We start from the raw sequence: 17,352 nt of genomic DNA, 5'->3' as shown, positions 1-17,352 counted from the left end.
CTAAACCATGAGTGAACTAGCGATCGAAATTAATAGGCTGCTATTATTTGACCCAATGAATCGACTAAATATTCGTATCTAGTACAACAGCCTGTCTTCCGAACGAAAAGAATAGACGATTTGGCGACGCACCATTTACCATGAGGGACATTTTCGATTCGAGCATTCGTTCGAGCGACTTCGATGACATTTGAAATTAGGATCATCGATGCTTCCTTGTTAACTCCACCCTGAATTTCATCGATAGCAAGGACAACCGGAAACATTCGTTATTGCTTGTGATTGGAACATTTGCATTTTGAAAAGCAATAAGAATCGATGCGTGAAAAAATATTCTGACAAGTCGTAATTTTTATATTCCATTTTTATAACATGTATTTGTTCTATAATATTATCTGAAATATAGATTTTATTAATTCTTAATTTTTTAAACAAATTTTTTTTTAATAAGCGTAATAAACAAAGCATTTTCTGAAATATAACTTTAACAAGATTTTTTTTAAAAATAACTCTTTAATGGAAAAATAGAAAATTGGAATTATACAAATTCAATTCAAAATTTATCATATTTAAAAATTATATTCAAAACTTGACGAAATATTAAAATTTCATCGAAAAAAAATATTGTTTCTTATATACAACAATTTTCATTGAAATTTGAATTTTTTTATAAAATAATGTACGAAACTATACATATTAACTTGCTTCCCCTCTGGTAACAGAAGTTACCAGTTTTTTGTCCTAAAAGAGAAAAAAGAAATTTTTTGAGTTGGTGCCAAACACGGGAATAAAATAGCAAGTTCATATTCGTTATTCATCTCTTGGAGATACCTATATGCATGCCAAATTTTACCCTTCGACGAAATCGCGAGAAAAAGATGAGAGAGCGGTCGTTGTTCGATATATTTTACAAAAATATTTACAAATATAAAATATATACAAGTTTTTATTTAATCATGGGGATAAAATGGTGGCAATCTTTTTCATTTTTCATAAATCATTTCATAAATTTAAGAAATTAAAAATGTATATATAAAATGTTATAAATTCTCAAATTAATAGTCAAAAAAACTAATTATAATCGCGAAGATAATTTTATGCGCATAATTTGTAATGTCATTGGAAATGCAACTTATATATCCCCTATCGTCGAATATTCAATAATAGAATAATCTATGCATAGACGAATCGTTATGTACAAAAATAGAATTATCAATATTTAAATGGCTGCACTAGACTTTTCAAGTCTATCGACTTGAGAAAAATATAAGAAAATCCTTTATTTTTACTTTGTATCCCAAGTTATTCGAATATTACAAAAGAGAATCGAACTCGAAATAGAGAATACCGTTTTAGAGTATTATCGCAACACTGTTAAATAGCAAGGCGGAACGTAACTTTCATCGAAGAAGCAACGATACCCGATCCCATCGAAATACCGCAAGTCTTCTCGTCCCCTCGATTTTCGAATATTTGGCCGCGGTCCAAGCTTTTCTCATCAGACGAAGCAGCGGCCCGAGTCACGACATCGAATACGTATTAATGGACAAACCTCATCAACGGTCTGTTAAAGATGCGTTTAACGAACGCCGACACCGACTCTTCTTCCAACACTGTCTCTACAGCTCGTAAATCCAACAAACTAACCCAAGCTACGAATATTCGAAAACGCCTTCTGTAATTGGTTCGATATGCGCATGCGCGATACACGTTTTTACTAGGTATACTTGCGATATTGTGTATCGTATATATATATCTACTTTGGTAATAATTTTTCCTATAGAGATATTACGAAAAATTAGTTTTTTTTTTTTTTAAGCTACGTATTGATTTCTTTAATTTATTTTTTGTAGGATTTCTTTTTCTAGGAAGCAAAATTTAATTAATAAAAATTTAATTTCGATACTTGACTGAATAACGTTTTATGAATGTAATAATTTTACGTGAATAAAAGGTTATATTGCGGTGCTTCTTTATAGCAGAAATTTAAATTATTAAAATTTTCAATTAATTACGAAATAAGAGTGATTTTTTTTTAATTATTTTTAATTATTTTATTCTATAAATGAAATAATAATAATAACTGAAAATTTTTAAAAAAAATGTAATTACCACGAGGATTTTATTTTATATATTTTTGCAGATAAATAATTTTTATTTCCTCGAAAATGGAAAATTTTAATTAGAGTAGGAATATTTATTTGAAAAGCTGTGGCAAGCAAATTTTCCGTTATGATGGTATGCATACGTATTGAAATAGTTTCGAGAAATTCTGTTGATCTATACTGTTGTTATGCAATGTACAAATATTTATTATACATTATTACAATTTCTGAAATCTGGAATCTCATTTATGTTGTAATTTGCTTTTCGATTTATTTAATTTTTCTCTTATTTTTAAAAAAAAACTTTTGTATAAAAATTACAACTTATTTTTTCTTCTATCTTATTGTTCAATTCTTTAAATGATGATAAAAAAATAATTATAATTTAAAATTTCTAAATTAAAAATAGTATACATTGCTTCCGAATTTTTATTAATCGAAAATAATTTTTACAAAAGAATTAATATATTAATATATTTTTTTCTTTCAGTATGTGCCAGTAAAATGAATAAAATTTAGAAATAATATAACAATTTTAAGAAACACTTATTTACTAGATGTGTTTTAGTTTCTATTCTGTGATAATTAAGCAGGCATTGCTATGTATATAATAATATACATTATTATAGAAAATGAAATTCTCTTTTTTGCATAATTATCTTTTCGAAAGATATATAAATTTAATCGAGTTAATTTTAATTAATTCTATATAATAGTATATTAATATTAATTTATTTTTTTTAATGCACATAGAACATAATTAATTCCTGTAAAGATAAATGAAGAAATAACTCATAATAAGTTATATACAAACTTATCTTTCATAGGTATTATATTAAAATTTCTATTATATAGAACATTGTTGTTCTATTATCTATGTTCTCTTGGACGAATGTTCTGTTATCCAAACGAAATATTTTCTATTTTCATATAATGAGATAATATTTTATATTAGAATATTGTATATGAATATTGACGTTGTATTTATTTCTGTCTGCAAAATGAAATTCATAATGATTTAATATGAGAAATAAATGCATTGTTATTTGAAGAAAAAGTAAGAAAATAAATATAGAAAAAAAAATATAATATTGGAAAATTAATTATAATATATTTGAAATTATTTATAAAAGATTTAATTATTAGATATCTCAACAAACTTTGTTTTATTATAACGATTTCTGTAAAATACAAAAATAAAAAATCTCAATTTGCTTTAATAAAAAATTTTGATAATCATAAATTTTTCTTATTTAAACAAAAGTAGAATTATTTTTTTACCTTATTTAATATTTCTTATATCAACTTATACAAGCTATAATTTATTTTATTTTATTTTAATTTTCAGATTGCACGCTGAATTTTTATTCCATTATGTGAAAATTAATTATGATACATTTGAAATTATTTATAAAAAATGTATTAGATATCTCAACAAATTTTGTTTTGTTGTAACGATTTCTGTAAAATACAGTACAAAAATAAAAAAATATCTCAATTTGCTTGAAAGTTTAATAAAAAATTTTGATAATCATAAATTTTTCTTATTTAAAAAAAAGTAGAATTATTTTTTACCTTATATTTAATATATCTTATATCAACTTATACAAACTATAATTTATTTTATTTTAATTTTATTCCATTATGTGAAAATCCTATTATTCAAAAATTTTTATCTTTCAATTAGTTCATAGAGTTAGAGGTTCTATTAATTCTTTACCTCGGTCTTTTCTTCGCAAGATATGCTCAAACTATCCCCACCATTAGGAATTCTTGTTGAACGTAAGTGAGCAATGTCATTGAAATAATACATATGTATATATTTCTTTAAATGCTTGAATTTTCAATTTCTTTTCGTCTTTTATTAACTATCATTCATTAATAACAATAATCAATAATCAGTAATCAAAATTAAAATTTCATATCATGCATCATAGTATGCTTGTTCGATCTATTACGAGATTATGTTGAAATATTTATATTCGATTTACAATTAAATATTTCTTGGATAAAAATTAATATTTCTTTCGTCTAGTAAAATTTCCATTATGTACTTGCTGACTCTGCTATAAGAAAGGACGGATTAATATCGCGCTTTATTGATTTCGTGTCACGCTAAACTGCTTTCTGTTGCCGACGGAAGCCATATTCCCTTCTTTCTAGCCTTTGTGAAACGTTTCTTATGGTTCACGGTCGTCGTTATCACGTGTACAACAAAAAGAGCCAATCACATTCGTTTCTTACTATAACTTTTCGATTACTAAATTAATCTAAAGTTGGCAATAACTTTCAGTGACTTGTCGAAAAGCTTAAAATAACAGTTCGTAACATCTATAATGTATATAGGTTATAAATTGTATACAAACATTGGTCAATGTTAAGTTGGCAGCATTGTTTCTGAATCTGCTAGTAAGTTTATTATTACTAGTAGTGACTTATATTTACGAGTCAAGATATAGTAAGGTTATAAATTAAACCATTAGAACTCGGTATCGACTGATGTCAAGTGTTGGCACTTATGTACTTAGGGTGTAAGTATTGCAATCTCTCTTCGAAGTTTCGGATCATAAATGTCAAAATATTAATTTGTCGATTCTCGACGTCGTTAGACATGATTAATTTTATTTCTTGGAAAATTAATATTCCCTAAATAAATGTAGTGATTTCTGTCAAAATTTTGTAAATATAATTATATTTTTAGAAAATTTTTATTTTATAATTAAAACAAAATTTCATTATTTTATATTCTTTTATTACTGAAAAGATTAAATCAAATTATTATCGTAAAAATAAATAAATATATATTTTCTCTTTTCGATTTAAAATTTATCAAAAAACCAGTGTTTTGATCCTAAAAATAAAATTTTACAAATGAGCCGAAGGATTGAAACATCATCGTGGAGGAAGCACGTCAAGATTGCCGATATAGAAAAGGTTGTTCGTGGTCGGCGTTCAGAGGCGTTTGTAAGAGGAATGGAGAGGCGAGGTCGATATTCGAGGAATCCCTGCTCTACAGCTCCTTATACCTACCTGTTCGTGCATTATCTTCCGTTAACTCCGCGCATACCGTTATTCGTTCCTTTGCAACCACCAGCTGTACCGGTTGAGCTGGAATTCGCGTAGGTCTTGATCTCCCACGATCGAGGGACGCGCGCTCGCGCGTGCGCACGCCTTTACTCTTACTTTCGCCTAACGCAACCTGCGACCGACCTGCTGCTGTTCGAGCATAGAATGACACCATTTTTTCGCCATTACCGACCGAACATCGTCAAACGTAACGTTTCTTGAACTCTCTTTTAAATTGAATAAAATACTATCCCTTTTCCTTTCTTATAATTAAAAAATATTTTTTAATCTGGAATAGTCGATTATTCTTCGAAATTGTCGAGTCATTTCCGATAAATTTAAAAAATTTTTTTATTATTATTTCTTAATATGAATTTATTTATCTTATTTTATAAATAGTAAAAAAATAGACTCGAATTCGCATCATAAATTAAAAATGATCCAATTCCAGGGTTGTTTTTGACCCATGTTTGAACGTAGGTATAGTGTTGCTTTGAAAAATGCAGCTGGAGAACGGCTTTGTTGCCTTTTATGGATCAGATGCACTATTCGGCTTCCTTTGTTCTCGAAAGAGACGAGGAAAGATATAAAGGAACGAGCGAAAGGGGCTTGGAATGGCGGCAAATCATAAAGTAGTCGATAGAGCAACAATGTTCTTTTTTAGAAGAGAATAGAATCATATGTTATCTTACTTTGTGTGATTAAAGGATACTGACAGATGTAAAAATTGATAGCTTCTTGCTTTCACTCGTTTTCAATTTGATCTCAAAGAAATGGCGATGGGCGAGCCAAAGCATTGTTATCTTTTATCAAATAATTCTATCATTTGTGAGAAATATATCTCAATAATTACTATAATATACAATAAAAATTAAGAGAAAATAAATTAATTAATAATCTTACGTATAAATATTAAATCTTCATTAATATATAATTTATTGTATCTTCGTGTAAATGTATTAAAAATTTCTATATATAATTGCAAACAAAAGTAATTATATCTATTTCTAAAAAAAAAAAAATATTGCTTTTATAAGTTGAAAAATATGTTTGTTTTTTTGATTGCAGAACATGAAGTGAGAGAGTCGAGTTTTCATCAGGGATGAACTCCTGACGAGAGAGCAACGTCTATCATCATGATGGAACCACCAGTTACGAGCAAAGTCCTGCGGGCTCCTAGCCTGAAGAGAGGTCAGGAGAACGTTAGGATTCAGGATAGGGTGAGTTAGAAACAAAAGCTACGATATATTTACATATATAATCATTATTTTTCATACTTATCGTGGACGAAAAATTCAGAAGAATTTCGTTTTGTTTTCATGCGAGAAACTGCAGGAATCTTTTCACAGTGTTCTTTACTATTGTATCTCGATATGCGCAGGCGCAGAATCATCCCCACCACTTTCTGAAACTTCGGCTGCGTTTCTTACACATTGTATCGGGAGAAAGAGTCGAACGTCGATGTTCTTGTTTCAGTTAAATTTATTGTATTTCGTTTTCAGTAAAGAATGAAAAAAAGTAATTTTATGATTATATTATTTATGGTTGCATGTAGCGATATAATATATTCAATCTCGCGAATCTCTATTGAAAGAATAATGAATTAATATCAAATTAAAAATAATTCCAAAAATTATTGACATGATAATTCAAGATATTTCAATGATTCTTGAAATTTTTTTTTTAATTTTTTAATTTTTATTCATTACTTTCTTATTAAAGATAATCATCTCTAGATAAGACATCTTATTTTATTTATTTTATTTATTATTACAAATAATATGATATGACGAAAGTTTTAAAGTATAAATAGAAAACGTTAAACATAAAATAGTTTAATAGAACATATTATTATGATGATTCTAATATAATTTAAATTTTTATTATTAATTATCGTGAGATATGTTAAAAAATATATACATTTAAACGTTGTCATGACGTAATGAATATCTTCCATGATCAGCAACGCCATCTGGCCATTCTTAATTGTTCCTTTATGAAAACAAATACATAGTAAGTTTTTTTTACTTAGTCATCATCGTTTATTTCTTTATAAATAATTTTTAATTTGTCTCGAGGATGATCATTTTTTAATTTTTTTTTTTTCTTTTTTTTTTTCGTTGTTGCGTGAATAATAAGAAAGTCTGCTACTTCTTTAATAGATCCGCGTAGTAATTGGTTTCAACCATGTTACATTGAAGTTTTCTTTGACTAACCGGCGTGCCTAACGCGCGTTTGCTTCGTTTGCTTCGTTTATGCGTTTGATCTTCTTTCTGAATCTACAAAGTTGGATTTTTTTTTGCGATTCGTAAAAATGCCAATTAAATTTTATGAACGTTATCTTAATTACGATTTAATTAAAAATTGGTATAAATTTAATGAATAGCGTTATCAATACACAATTTGTAAGAATTCATAAATATTCATAATATCGTTGCATAAATGTTATTATATATGATCTCTCTCTTTAATCTAGAATTTAATTTTTAGAAAAATTTTAACAGAATGTGATTAATTAAAAAATCTAATTAATATTTAATAAGAATATTACTATTAAAACTATTACAAATATGCTTTTTTTTAAATTAACAATCATTGTAGGATGTAAAAAATTTTTTTCATTTTCTTTAAACTACACGTTAATTTTTTGTTATTTAAATGGCTGACTAATAACATTTACTTGAAATATTTTTTTTCTATTTCGTTTAAAAATTATAATATAAAAAAGCTACAATATAATATATAAAGCTACATATATTCAGTGATAGAATATTTTTAGGAAAAAAAAAAAATGAATATTTTGTCGCGAATTGCTGTTTTCCAGACTAATTATATATTATGCAAATGTCAAAGAAGGAACTGTTTGAAAAAAGCACGTGACGACACGAGCGACTCCATTCTAAATACCATGCCGGTATACGGTTGAACCATCCGAGACAATAGACATAGTCCAGTTGTGACGATTTCTCGATACGTGCCGGATGCACATTATGCATCCCTGTCGATACAACAGTCTCGGATTGACGTCATTGCGATTCTCCTTTTTTCGAAAACTCGACTCGGCTCGGTCTGCTGCTCGGTTCAATTTTGATCAACCGGTTTCTATATATTCACAGATAATTCACATACTCACAAAAGTATTCGAACACCGCTACTGAAATATAAAACAATAAAAATATATATGTTAGATTTGAAAGATAATTCTTGTAAGATATATAAGATACGAAGATAATATCTTGATATAAAAATCTCAAGTGAATCAGATAATATTTACAAGAGTCATGAAACATTTCCTACAAATATATATATATAGATATAAGAAAATCACAAAAATATTGTATTTATACATTACTTTATATTTATACTTACTTTTTTATTCACATTCATATTTCTAATTAATTTTCGCATGAAATTAATATCTATATTTTAATTATCTTCTATTTACCACAAACGATAAATGCTCAATAAAATTAATGTGGACTCTATAATGGAATGTTGAAATTTATGTTGTATACGTGTATCTATCTTGTAATTATTACAACATTATCTTCGAAATTTCAATTTAACGTATGTACGTTTCATTGTTTAACATCTTTATAGCAAGCATTCGAATACTTTCGCGTATATATATATATATGTATATTTCAGGTATGCGCAAACGTGGGCGTTGCGCATTGTGTGTGCGCTGTAGTGCGCAGCTATGCAGTGCCATGCGCGCGCGTTGCACTTGTAGCCCGCATTCCAGGTTCGGTCGCTTCTCGAGGTCTCGTCATTCTTTGTGGAAAATTCACCGTTCGCTTCCACGCCACTTTCCCTCTCGGCCAACCTCTCTTCCTACTCGTGGATCGGATTACATTACTTGCACACGTTGCTTTCGTTACATCAGTTCTTAGTGTAACGTCTAATGATTTCTTTTTCTCTCGTCTCCAAGTATTATCACAATCGACGACGAATTTTTTTCTTGGTAGGAAATGATGGATGAAGAGAAAGATTTACTGTCAGTAATTTTTCTGATTTTAAATGATAAGAATATTATATGTAAGAAAGTTATTCATTTTTGAAATTTGAAAATTTGAAACTTTCTGCGGTTGACGAGAGTTACTAGTTTCTATTCTATAAATAGTAATCGTTCGAACAAGTGGTCGCCGATAAATGGACAATCTTCTTTATCTTGCGAACAGTATGTATTCGCAATGATTATGACTTTAGGCGCTCTCTATCAAATGAATCGTGTACTATATAGACATCAAGATTGAAATCAATGATAATGACGAATACGATTGAATTTGTAAAGTGTGTAAATTGAAACATATATTTAAAACAAGAATTAATTTTTTTTTTATATTATCATATGCGTTTAATGTTATAAAATAAAATAACTTAAAATTCGAAATTGAATTATATATCTTGTATGTTACATATTCATTTTTCTTTCAATTCATCGAAAAACGAATTAAAATTAATACGGTTCAATTTGATTTAATAATTAATAAGTATTAATTTCTATAAAGTTAATTATTTTTTTTATAGATTATAAAAATAAAAGAAGACGAATAACACATCGAAGAACTTATATATTTTTATGGAAAAAAATATTTTTAATAGTTATGAAATTGAAACGTGTAATATTTGATATTTGAAAGTAAAAAAAATTCTTCAGTATTTCGAATAATTAAAAAAAGATGAAAAAGATGAAATTCAAACTTCATAAATCCAGCTTTCGAAAGTACTGGCCTTTAAATCGTGAACGTTGAAAACGTCGTGTACGCCCACCCGAGCTCCAAAATCACAATTGTGTGTAAATGAACGCGTGGGTGGGCGGTTGAGAATTATCAGTTCTACTTCTCTGTCCTCGAGAAATGTTTCGAAGCAATATGGCTTTCATATTATTGACGGTTCTAGAAATTGGGTTAAAATTTGAATTATTTGCACTTTGCACACGGAAAATATTATATTTAGAATTTTATTTAAAATTATTTAAAATCGTCGTTGATGATAAATTGAAATAATCAAAAATTCGTGTATCAATTTATTTATTGAAATTTAAAATAACATTCAAACAAACTTAATCTCAGATTGCAAAATTCTGAAATTCTTTAAATTATTCATGGAATTATGATAATTATATATTATTCGAATCCACTTAAACTCGTTATTATTTTCATGAATTTATGAAAAATTTAAAATTGTACAAAAATTGTATAAAAAAATGCACATAATAAAAATAGATGTAAAAATAAATTTTATACATATTCATTATTTATTTCAAGTTTAGATCATTTTATTATCATAAAATTATCGAAATCGGTTGTGTCGCAATACTTTCACGTTGCCATTGACTTTCAAATAATTATGCGGCGTTTAAAGTGATCCTCTGCCCAAAAATCGTAACTCGAATCTCGAATTCGGAACTGGTTTCCCTCCGGCTGGCCGAGACCTCGAGAAATTCATTCGAGAACAAGTGCAGCATCAATGCAACTGATACGAATCTTTGACCCGTGGGTCGACAAACTTAAGAACCGGTCGAGTCCAGTTTCTGAAAAATTATCATTTAATCATTTTAACATCGATTTGGAATTTTATTTTTCGAGAAGAAAATATTTATTAATTGTTAAAAATCAATTATACAGATGTTTTGAGAATTGTTGGATACCTCAAAAATTTCCAGTTCCAAAAACAGGATAATTTAAATGTAATTAATTAAACACTGCTAAATTGTATATAAATTTCATCCTGATTTTTCGAGAATATTTAATTCACGATTTTAAATATAAATATATATAAAATAAAATGTTAATAAAAAGATAGATAAAATAATTTTAAATGTGAATCTATCTTTTTTTATTCTTATATTTCTACTAGATGTTAGAATAGATTTTAAAAATTTGCATAAATTACAATAAATAAGGTGACGCTGCGTCAAATTTGAGAATCGTGTCTTGAAATTGCCTTGTACGAAATACAAGTAATAATATGCGTATTAAAAATATTTTAATAATCGTAAAAATACGTAATAAACAAATGTGAATTTTTATTCGAAAATTCAAACGTGATTTTTTCGAAGTGTCACCAGTTTAAATAAAGCTTTTTAAATAAAACTTCGAATTTACTGATTGGTAAAAAATGAGTGAGAGAGAGAGAGAGAGAATGAGAAGAAAAAATATCTTTATGTAATTTCTAAAAGTATATTGCGCTCTTTGAAAACTCGAATCTATTATTTCCAGGAATAACAATGCACGTTTAAAACGAGCACTATTGTATTTTGCCATATATGTATCCGTGTATTTTAACTCGATTTGACGGCTGGATCATTCTTCACCCGATTTACCAATCGACGATAATGCGATTAGATAAAAAAAAAAAAAAAGAAAAAAAAATTAGATACGTTCGAATCTATCGATGCGAATTATTTTTACACTATTTTTAACACATATTTGTTCTTAAAAAATATATTAAAAGTTTTTTGATTATCAAATATAATGTCGTTAAAAGCGAATTGTATTCTATCCATTAATAACATTATATAATATTATCTGTTAAAAGTACTTTTAAAGATAGAATTCTATAAGTGATCTAGCAAAAAATTTCGAAAATGGAATTTTAATCTGACGTATTTATATATTTTTTATAAGAAATGAAAACATTTTCCATAAAAAATATATTTGTTCCATCGAACGAACGATATTTTTTTATTGCAATTTGAGGAAATTCATTTTCGATAAAATAAATCTTCGGTATCGTTATTACAAGTTCGTGAAATATAGTGATCGAATTCAAAAAATCAAATATAAGAGCGAAAAGAGAATAGTTCGCGTGATAACAAGCAATATTATTAATACCGATTTCAAGCAAGTAATAAAAGCTCGGAGGAAAAAGAATAAAAAAGAATGCAAGATAGAGCATGAAAGGGTTGATAGCGAACAAAGGTGTGTCCTTTATTAGCCATTAACCTCCGACGTAATAAAGCCTAAAAGCTTTTCCGAGGCCACTGACAACAGTTGCTAAACACATCGTGCTTTAAACAGCGTTTCTCAACTTATTCTCAATAACATTAGATCGTATTAAATTTGTAACTAACGAAATACAATGGAATAATTGTCATAAAATCAAGATTGAAACTCGTCGAAGAGGGAAAATCTATCTTTTCAGTTATATAATCGAGCATGCTTAACTATATTTAATAATATATACGAAAACTATATTTTTATACTTGTAAAATTAAATCCAAAAGTTCATTTTACAGTAATTTTTATTTTGTTAAACTATAAAATTAATAAAATTGTCAATTTTAATAAGAAGAAATAAATATACAAGTCGATCTTGACTTTAGTCAATTTCTAAATAAATACGCACGATCGTCGACTTTAGTCGACAGTTACCGAATATACACGACTGATTGTCGATGTTAGACGACAACTACCGAATACACACGATTGATCGTCGATGTTAGACGACAACTACCGAATACACACGATCAACCGTCAATTTTAATCTGCAGTATATATAGCAAGCAAGTGCTGTACTAAAAAAAAATTAATAATTTATTTCGATATTTTTTTAAATAAGTATTTAATTCTCGTGATTTCAAATCTCAGAAACACAAGTAGAATAGTGTTAATTATCGTAAAATTGGGATATAGAATGTGTCGATTATTCAAATGTTTTACATGTGTCTTAAAAACTAAAGTCCAGTTCTAGAAATTTAAAGTTAAATAGAAAGATAACTTACAGTAGTTAAGTAACCAACTGCTCGAAATAATTGAAGCATACATTCGAAATATTAGAATCACTTTTTTTTTCAAATTGTTTGAAATAATTGAAGTTAAGTTTTGATTCAATTTTATACATATATAATCGTATATACGTATACAGTTGATGTAATATATTACAAATAAATAAATTAAATCACGCGATAAGGAGTTGAGGAACGCTGCATTTCAGAATATGCATTTCATTTATCAACATTTCACCTCATTAATTCAAAATGCTTTTTCATTTAGAATCTGAAACAATGAAAGATAAAAATATGAATAATACGAATATGATATAATGAAAATTTTTCTATAATTGATATATTTTTAATTTTTTCTACATAAAGATTTACAAAAAATTATTTATTTTGTTCGTTATTTATTTATTTATTTTAATAATAGAAATATTGATATCCAAATTTTAATCCAAATACAAAATCTTTATTGTTATTCGATATGATGAATTTTCGATAATGAATTATGATTTTACATACATATAAAATTATAATTATTACATACATAGAAATTAAGAAGAATAAATTTCTAGTGTGAGAATAAGCAAATAAATTATTAAACGAAATTTAACATCATATATTGATGTAATTAACATATAATAAACATATATTCTTGTTTCATATGATTAATATCAGATTTATTATTTTATTTAAAATAAAATGACAAATAATAATTTGAGATAAATCATTTCATGCTTTATTATCTTTATTTTTTCAAATAAAAAAAATAACTTTCTACATTTAATATACAAATAAATAATTATTTATATAAATTAAATATTTCATTTAAATTAATTTGTTTACAAAAATAATATAATAATTTCAAGTTATCAATAGATAATTTCATTATAATTTTTTACATAAAATTTGCTATTATATTTAAATAAAAATTATTTAACAATATTAATTATTAATCAAAATAAAATAAGAATATATATATTAATATATATATATTCCCTTCAAAAATCTCAATAAGACTTAATTAACAAATATATCTTATTAAAAAATTTATGTATAATTGAATAATTCGTTCCGTTATTAGTTTAATCGATTTAATGAAAATTTTCTATCGTAAATAACGTATAATCGAAAATCGATTCTCGGTCGATAATCAATATCGCAGAGAAATCAATATTACCATCGCGGAAGCGGAAGGAACGTTACCTCCGCACGACGGATGCGAAGATCAGTGATTGAATTAATTATTCGGCCTCTCCATTCTAGTCGCACGAGTTCGTTCTCTTTTCACGCTTCGAGTTCGTTGTCCGATCGAATGGTGAACTTGTCACGCATTGCACTTTGATTAAATAAATTAAAATAATCGTTGAATCATTTCTGTCGGTATATTTTGAATACTTCAGTCAGAAGAATCTAGATTTTTATTTCCGATTAATGCTATTTTTAAAATGATAAAAGACAGTTTGACTGTTGATGCAAATAATACAATTTCATCTTCAAAAATTTTATTTTTTTCTTTTTACAACCAATTTTCATTGGTCTGATATATGCGAGTTATAAAATTGGAATTTCTGAATAATTGAATATTTTTCATTTATTCAGAACATCCTATACATATATGTCTACATCATTCAACAATATAAAAAAAAAAAAAGAAAGAATGAGTTACAAAGCTCTATTGTACAATAATACAATAATCTTTACATTGATAATAACAACTATTGTGATTAATTTTCATGTTAGGTCATTTTTGATTTAACAATAAAAAGATAAAGATAAAAAAAAATTAGATAAATTTTGATCTATTGGTGTGATTCATCTTTGACTATATCATTACTCTGTGATTCATAATTTAAGAATTTATCACATTTACTCGAATAATAAATTTTTGCTGTCATTTATTAATTTTTGACAATAATTTATACAAATTTTTATAAATAAAATATAATTCAATGCAGAAATGTTTCTGATAGAGTTAAAGGAAATACATATGAAATTTCGTAAGCAATCGCGTGTTAATCGACACATGAAACATGGAATTTGAGTGAAAAAAAACATTGATCGAATGACACGTTTAAACACGATGCGCACATTTTGTGGTAACGATTACCGATTAATAAAGTGCGTCAATTGTTTCTACTCTTCTCGTGTGAAGCAATGTACGGGTGATGAATTGTATGTAAATTTCGACGAAATTACGACAGGTTTGGTGGTTTGTCGAATCCCGATATGCATCGACGAGCAACTCGATTACATCACATGACTAAATAACTCGCCGCTGTTTCTATATAATTATACGTCAATTCTATTTTTCACTAGTGAAATTTGTCAATGATAATATTGACAATATTCTAAAAACTGTTTTTAAATTCGAATTATATTTCACAACTTGTCAATAATCATGTGTTAAACAATATACAAAAACTAGAAATATGTATATCTCATATTAATATATATAATTACGCATCTTGACTTGTTCTATATTGAAGATGAAGAGAAATAGAAACATTTCTATTTCATTTATGTCACATTTACGTTTGTTAATTTCTCTTATTAAACTTTTGTCGAGACGAAATCTCCACAGAACAAAAATTTCACTTCTTCCATGAGATTCGACTTATCAAGTTTTCTAAATCGATTTCAATCGATGATAAGTTACGTATGCGAAACGATTCGATTGTTCTATTTCCAAAGATTGACGCGAGACGTCGCCTGTGCTTAGTCCGTAGCCCTCTACATTCAACATCAGAAACGAAAAAATTAGATTCGCTTTTAACCGTCGCGAGTAGATTTTCAGACATACATATTCACCGTTCCGGTTCTCGCGATCCTTCGGTTGCACAGACCGTTTCAATCTGAACCCATTATCTCGCTTTCGGAGTTTTACTTTTTTTTCTTTGAATCGATAGCCTACAATTCTCAAATATAATCAGGCCGAATTCGAGTTACATTGTGAATCATTTTAATTTTAATGTGTTTTTATGCTACATTCAATATCGTTTTGTAATATCGAAATCTTATAATGTTAAGAATAGTGTTGATTTTTATGTGCGGGCTCTAAAAAGATTTGTTTTTATTAAATCTTGTCAATGGACCTTGAATAAGAGAAATTCCAGTAAAAATTGAAATCCTTTCACAAATGTGGGTGGAAATTTTGTATTCACTGTTGTTTTTAACGAGTGCCCACATAGCATTCTATATTAACACAGATCGTTCGAGAACATTCTTCGTGAGAAGGAAGTATTATTACAGTAATAGTCTAAATAAAAATCGTGATTCATTTAAATGTTTATTATAGAAAATAGATCTATGTATATTATATATTTTCAAAATTTATTATTCAAATTTTTTTTTTTAATATACATTAAAAATTGGATGATAAACTGCGCAAAAATCAGAATTCAAAACAATTGATTATAACTTAAACATTTTATTTTTTAGCAAACATAAAATAGAACAATAAATAAAAGAAAAACAAGATTGTCAAAATAAGTGTGTTACAAGTTTTGCCATATATCTTTTTGCCTTTGTTTTTCTTTAGTGGAGAAGGGCTCGTGCAGTTGTTCAACTTCTATTGTATTGTGGTATCAAATTACGTGTCGAATACGAAGCAGGCGCGTGCGAGGATGCGCGTGTGAATGCACGAATCCGGGAGCTTGTTGAATTGAATGTTTTGAAAAGAATTGCTTGATTGGTAGATAATGATGAGTAAGAGATCAGAAAGTCAGCGAGAGAGAGAAAGAGAACCAGTGACGAAGGATATTAGAATGTGCAAGATTTATAATGGTGTTTCATAATAGCATGTTAGTAATTATATTAAATAAAATTTGTACAAAATATAGATGTAATAAATATATTCTATGGACAATATAAATTGAATATAATGAATATTAGAAAAATATTTGAAAAATTAATCCAGAAAAAGTTAGTATTTAAGATGAGACTATTGAATATATTAGTTCAATCATATAAAAACAATTAACTATTCAAATACTTTTATGACTTTCATAAAATATACGTTTATTACAAAACATTTTATTATCTTATGTTATATACTCTCAAATTTATTCCAAACTTTCTCTATGTAATACTTATTATCTATTTATAATGCTAATGATATTTAAAAAAAAAAATTATATAATAGATGTATAATAGATATTACATTTCTACATTTTCTATGAAAATATATTTTGCAAGAATAGGAACGAAGGAGTCATAAAATTTTCAATTCATTCTCTCTTTTCGCGATTATAAATATTCGATTTTTAGAACTTTCAAAAAATTAAAAAAAATCGCGAAAATGACTAAAACTCGAAAATCGTTTCTTCTTTCAATCTTCCTTTCTAAGAAGAATTGCATCCACTGTGCGTATATGAATTACATCAAAATTTTAATTATCATAAAAATGAACATTGAATGAATTCATCGATAATTCAAAAGTAATTCAATTTTTTTTTT

General features: G+C 26.9%; 1 protein-coding gene and 1 long non-coding RNA gene across 10 annotated transcripts in view; both read left to right on the top strand.

Moving 5' to 3' along the window:
- The window catches only part of LOC100576709 (mitogen-activated protein kinase-binding protein 1), a 129,218-nt gene that overhangs the window by 46,567 nt on the left and 65,299 nt on the right, over window positions 1-17,352 (top strand). For all 9 annotated transcript variants that reach the window (XM_026445872.1, XM_026445871.1, XM_016917065.2 and 6 more), the window contains one exon: window positions 6,240-6,391. In XM_026445872.1, coding sequence (XP_026301657.1) covers window positions 6,308-6,391 — 84 coding nt within the window. In that variant the 5' untranslated portion in view covers window positions 6,240-6,307. The remainder of the gene's footprint in view (window positions 1-6,239; window positions 6,392-17,352) is intronic.
- On the top strand, window positions 13,918-16,697 carry LOC113219323. The gene is made up of 2 exons (XR_003306335.1): window positions 13,918-16,035; window positions 16,436-16,697. It is a non-coding gene; the product is annotated as an uncharacterized LOC113219323 (long non-coding RNA).

Source organism: Apis mellifera, linkage group LG16 (assembly GCF_003254395.2).
Source record: "Apis mellifera strain DH4 linkage group LG16, Amel_HAv3.1, whole genome shotgun sequence".
Taxonomy (NCBI): domain Eukaryota; kingdom Metazoa; phylum Arthropoda; class Insecta; order Hymenoptera; family Apidae; genus Apis; species Apis mellifera.
The sequence above is the reverse complement of the archived record's forward strand: the minus strand, read 5'-3'. Positions and strand labels throughout refer to the sequence as shown.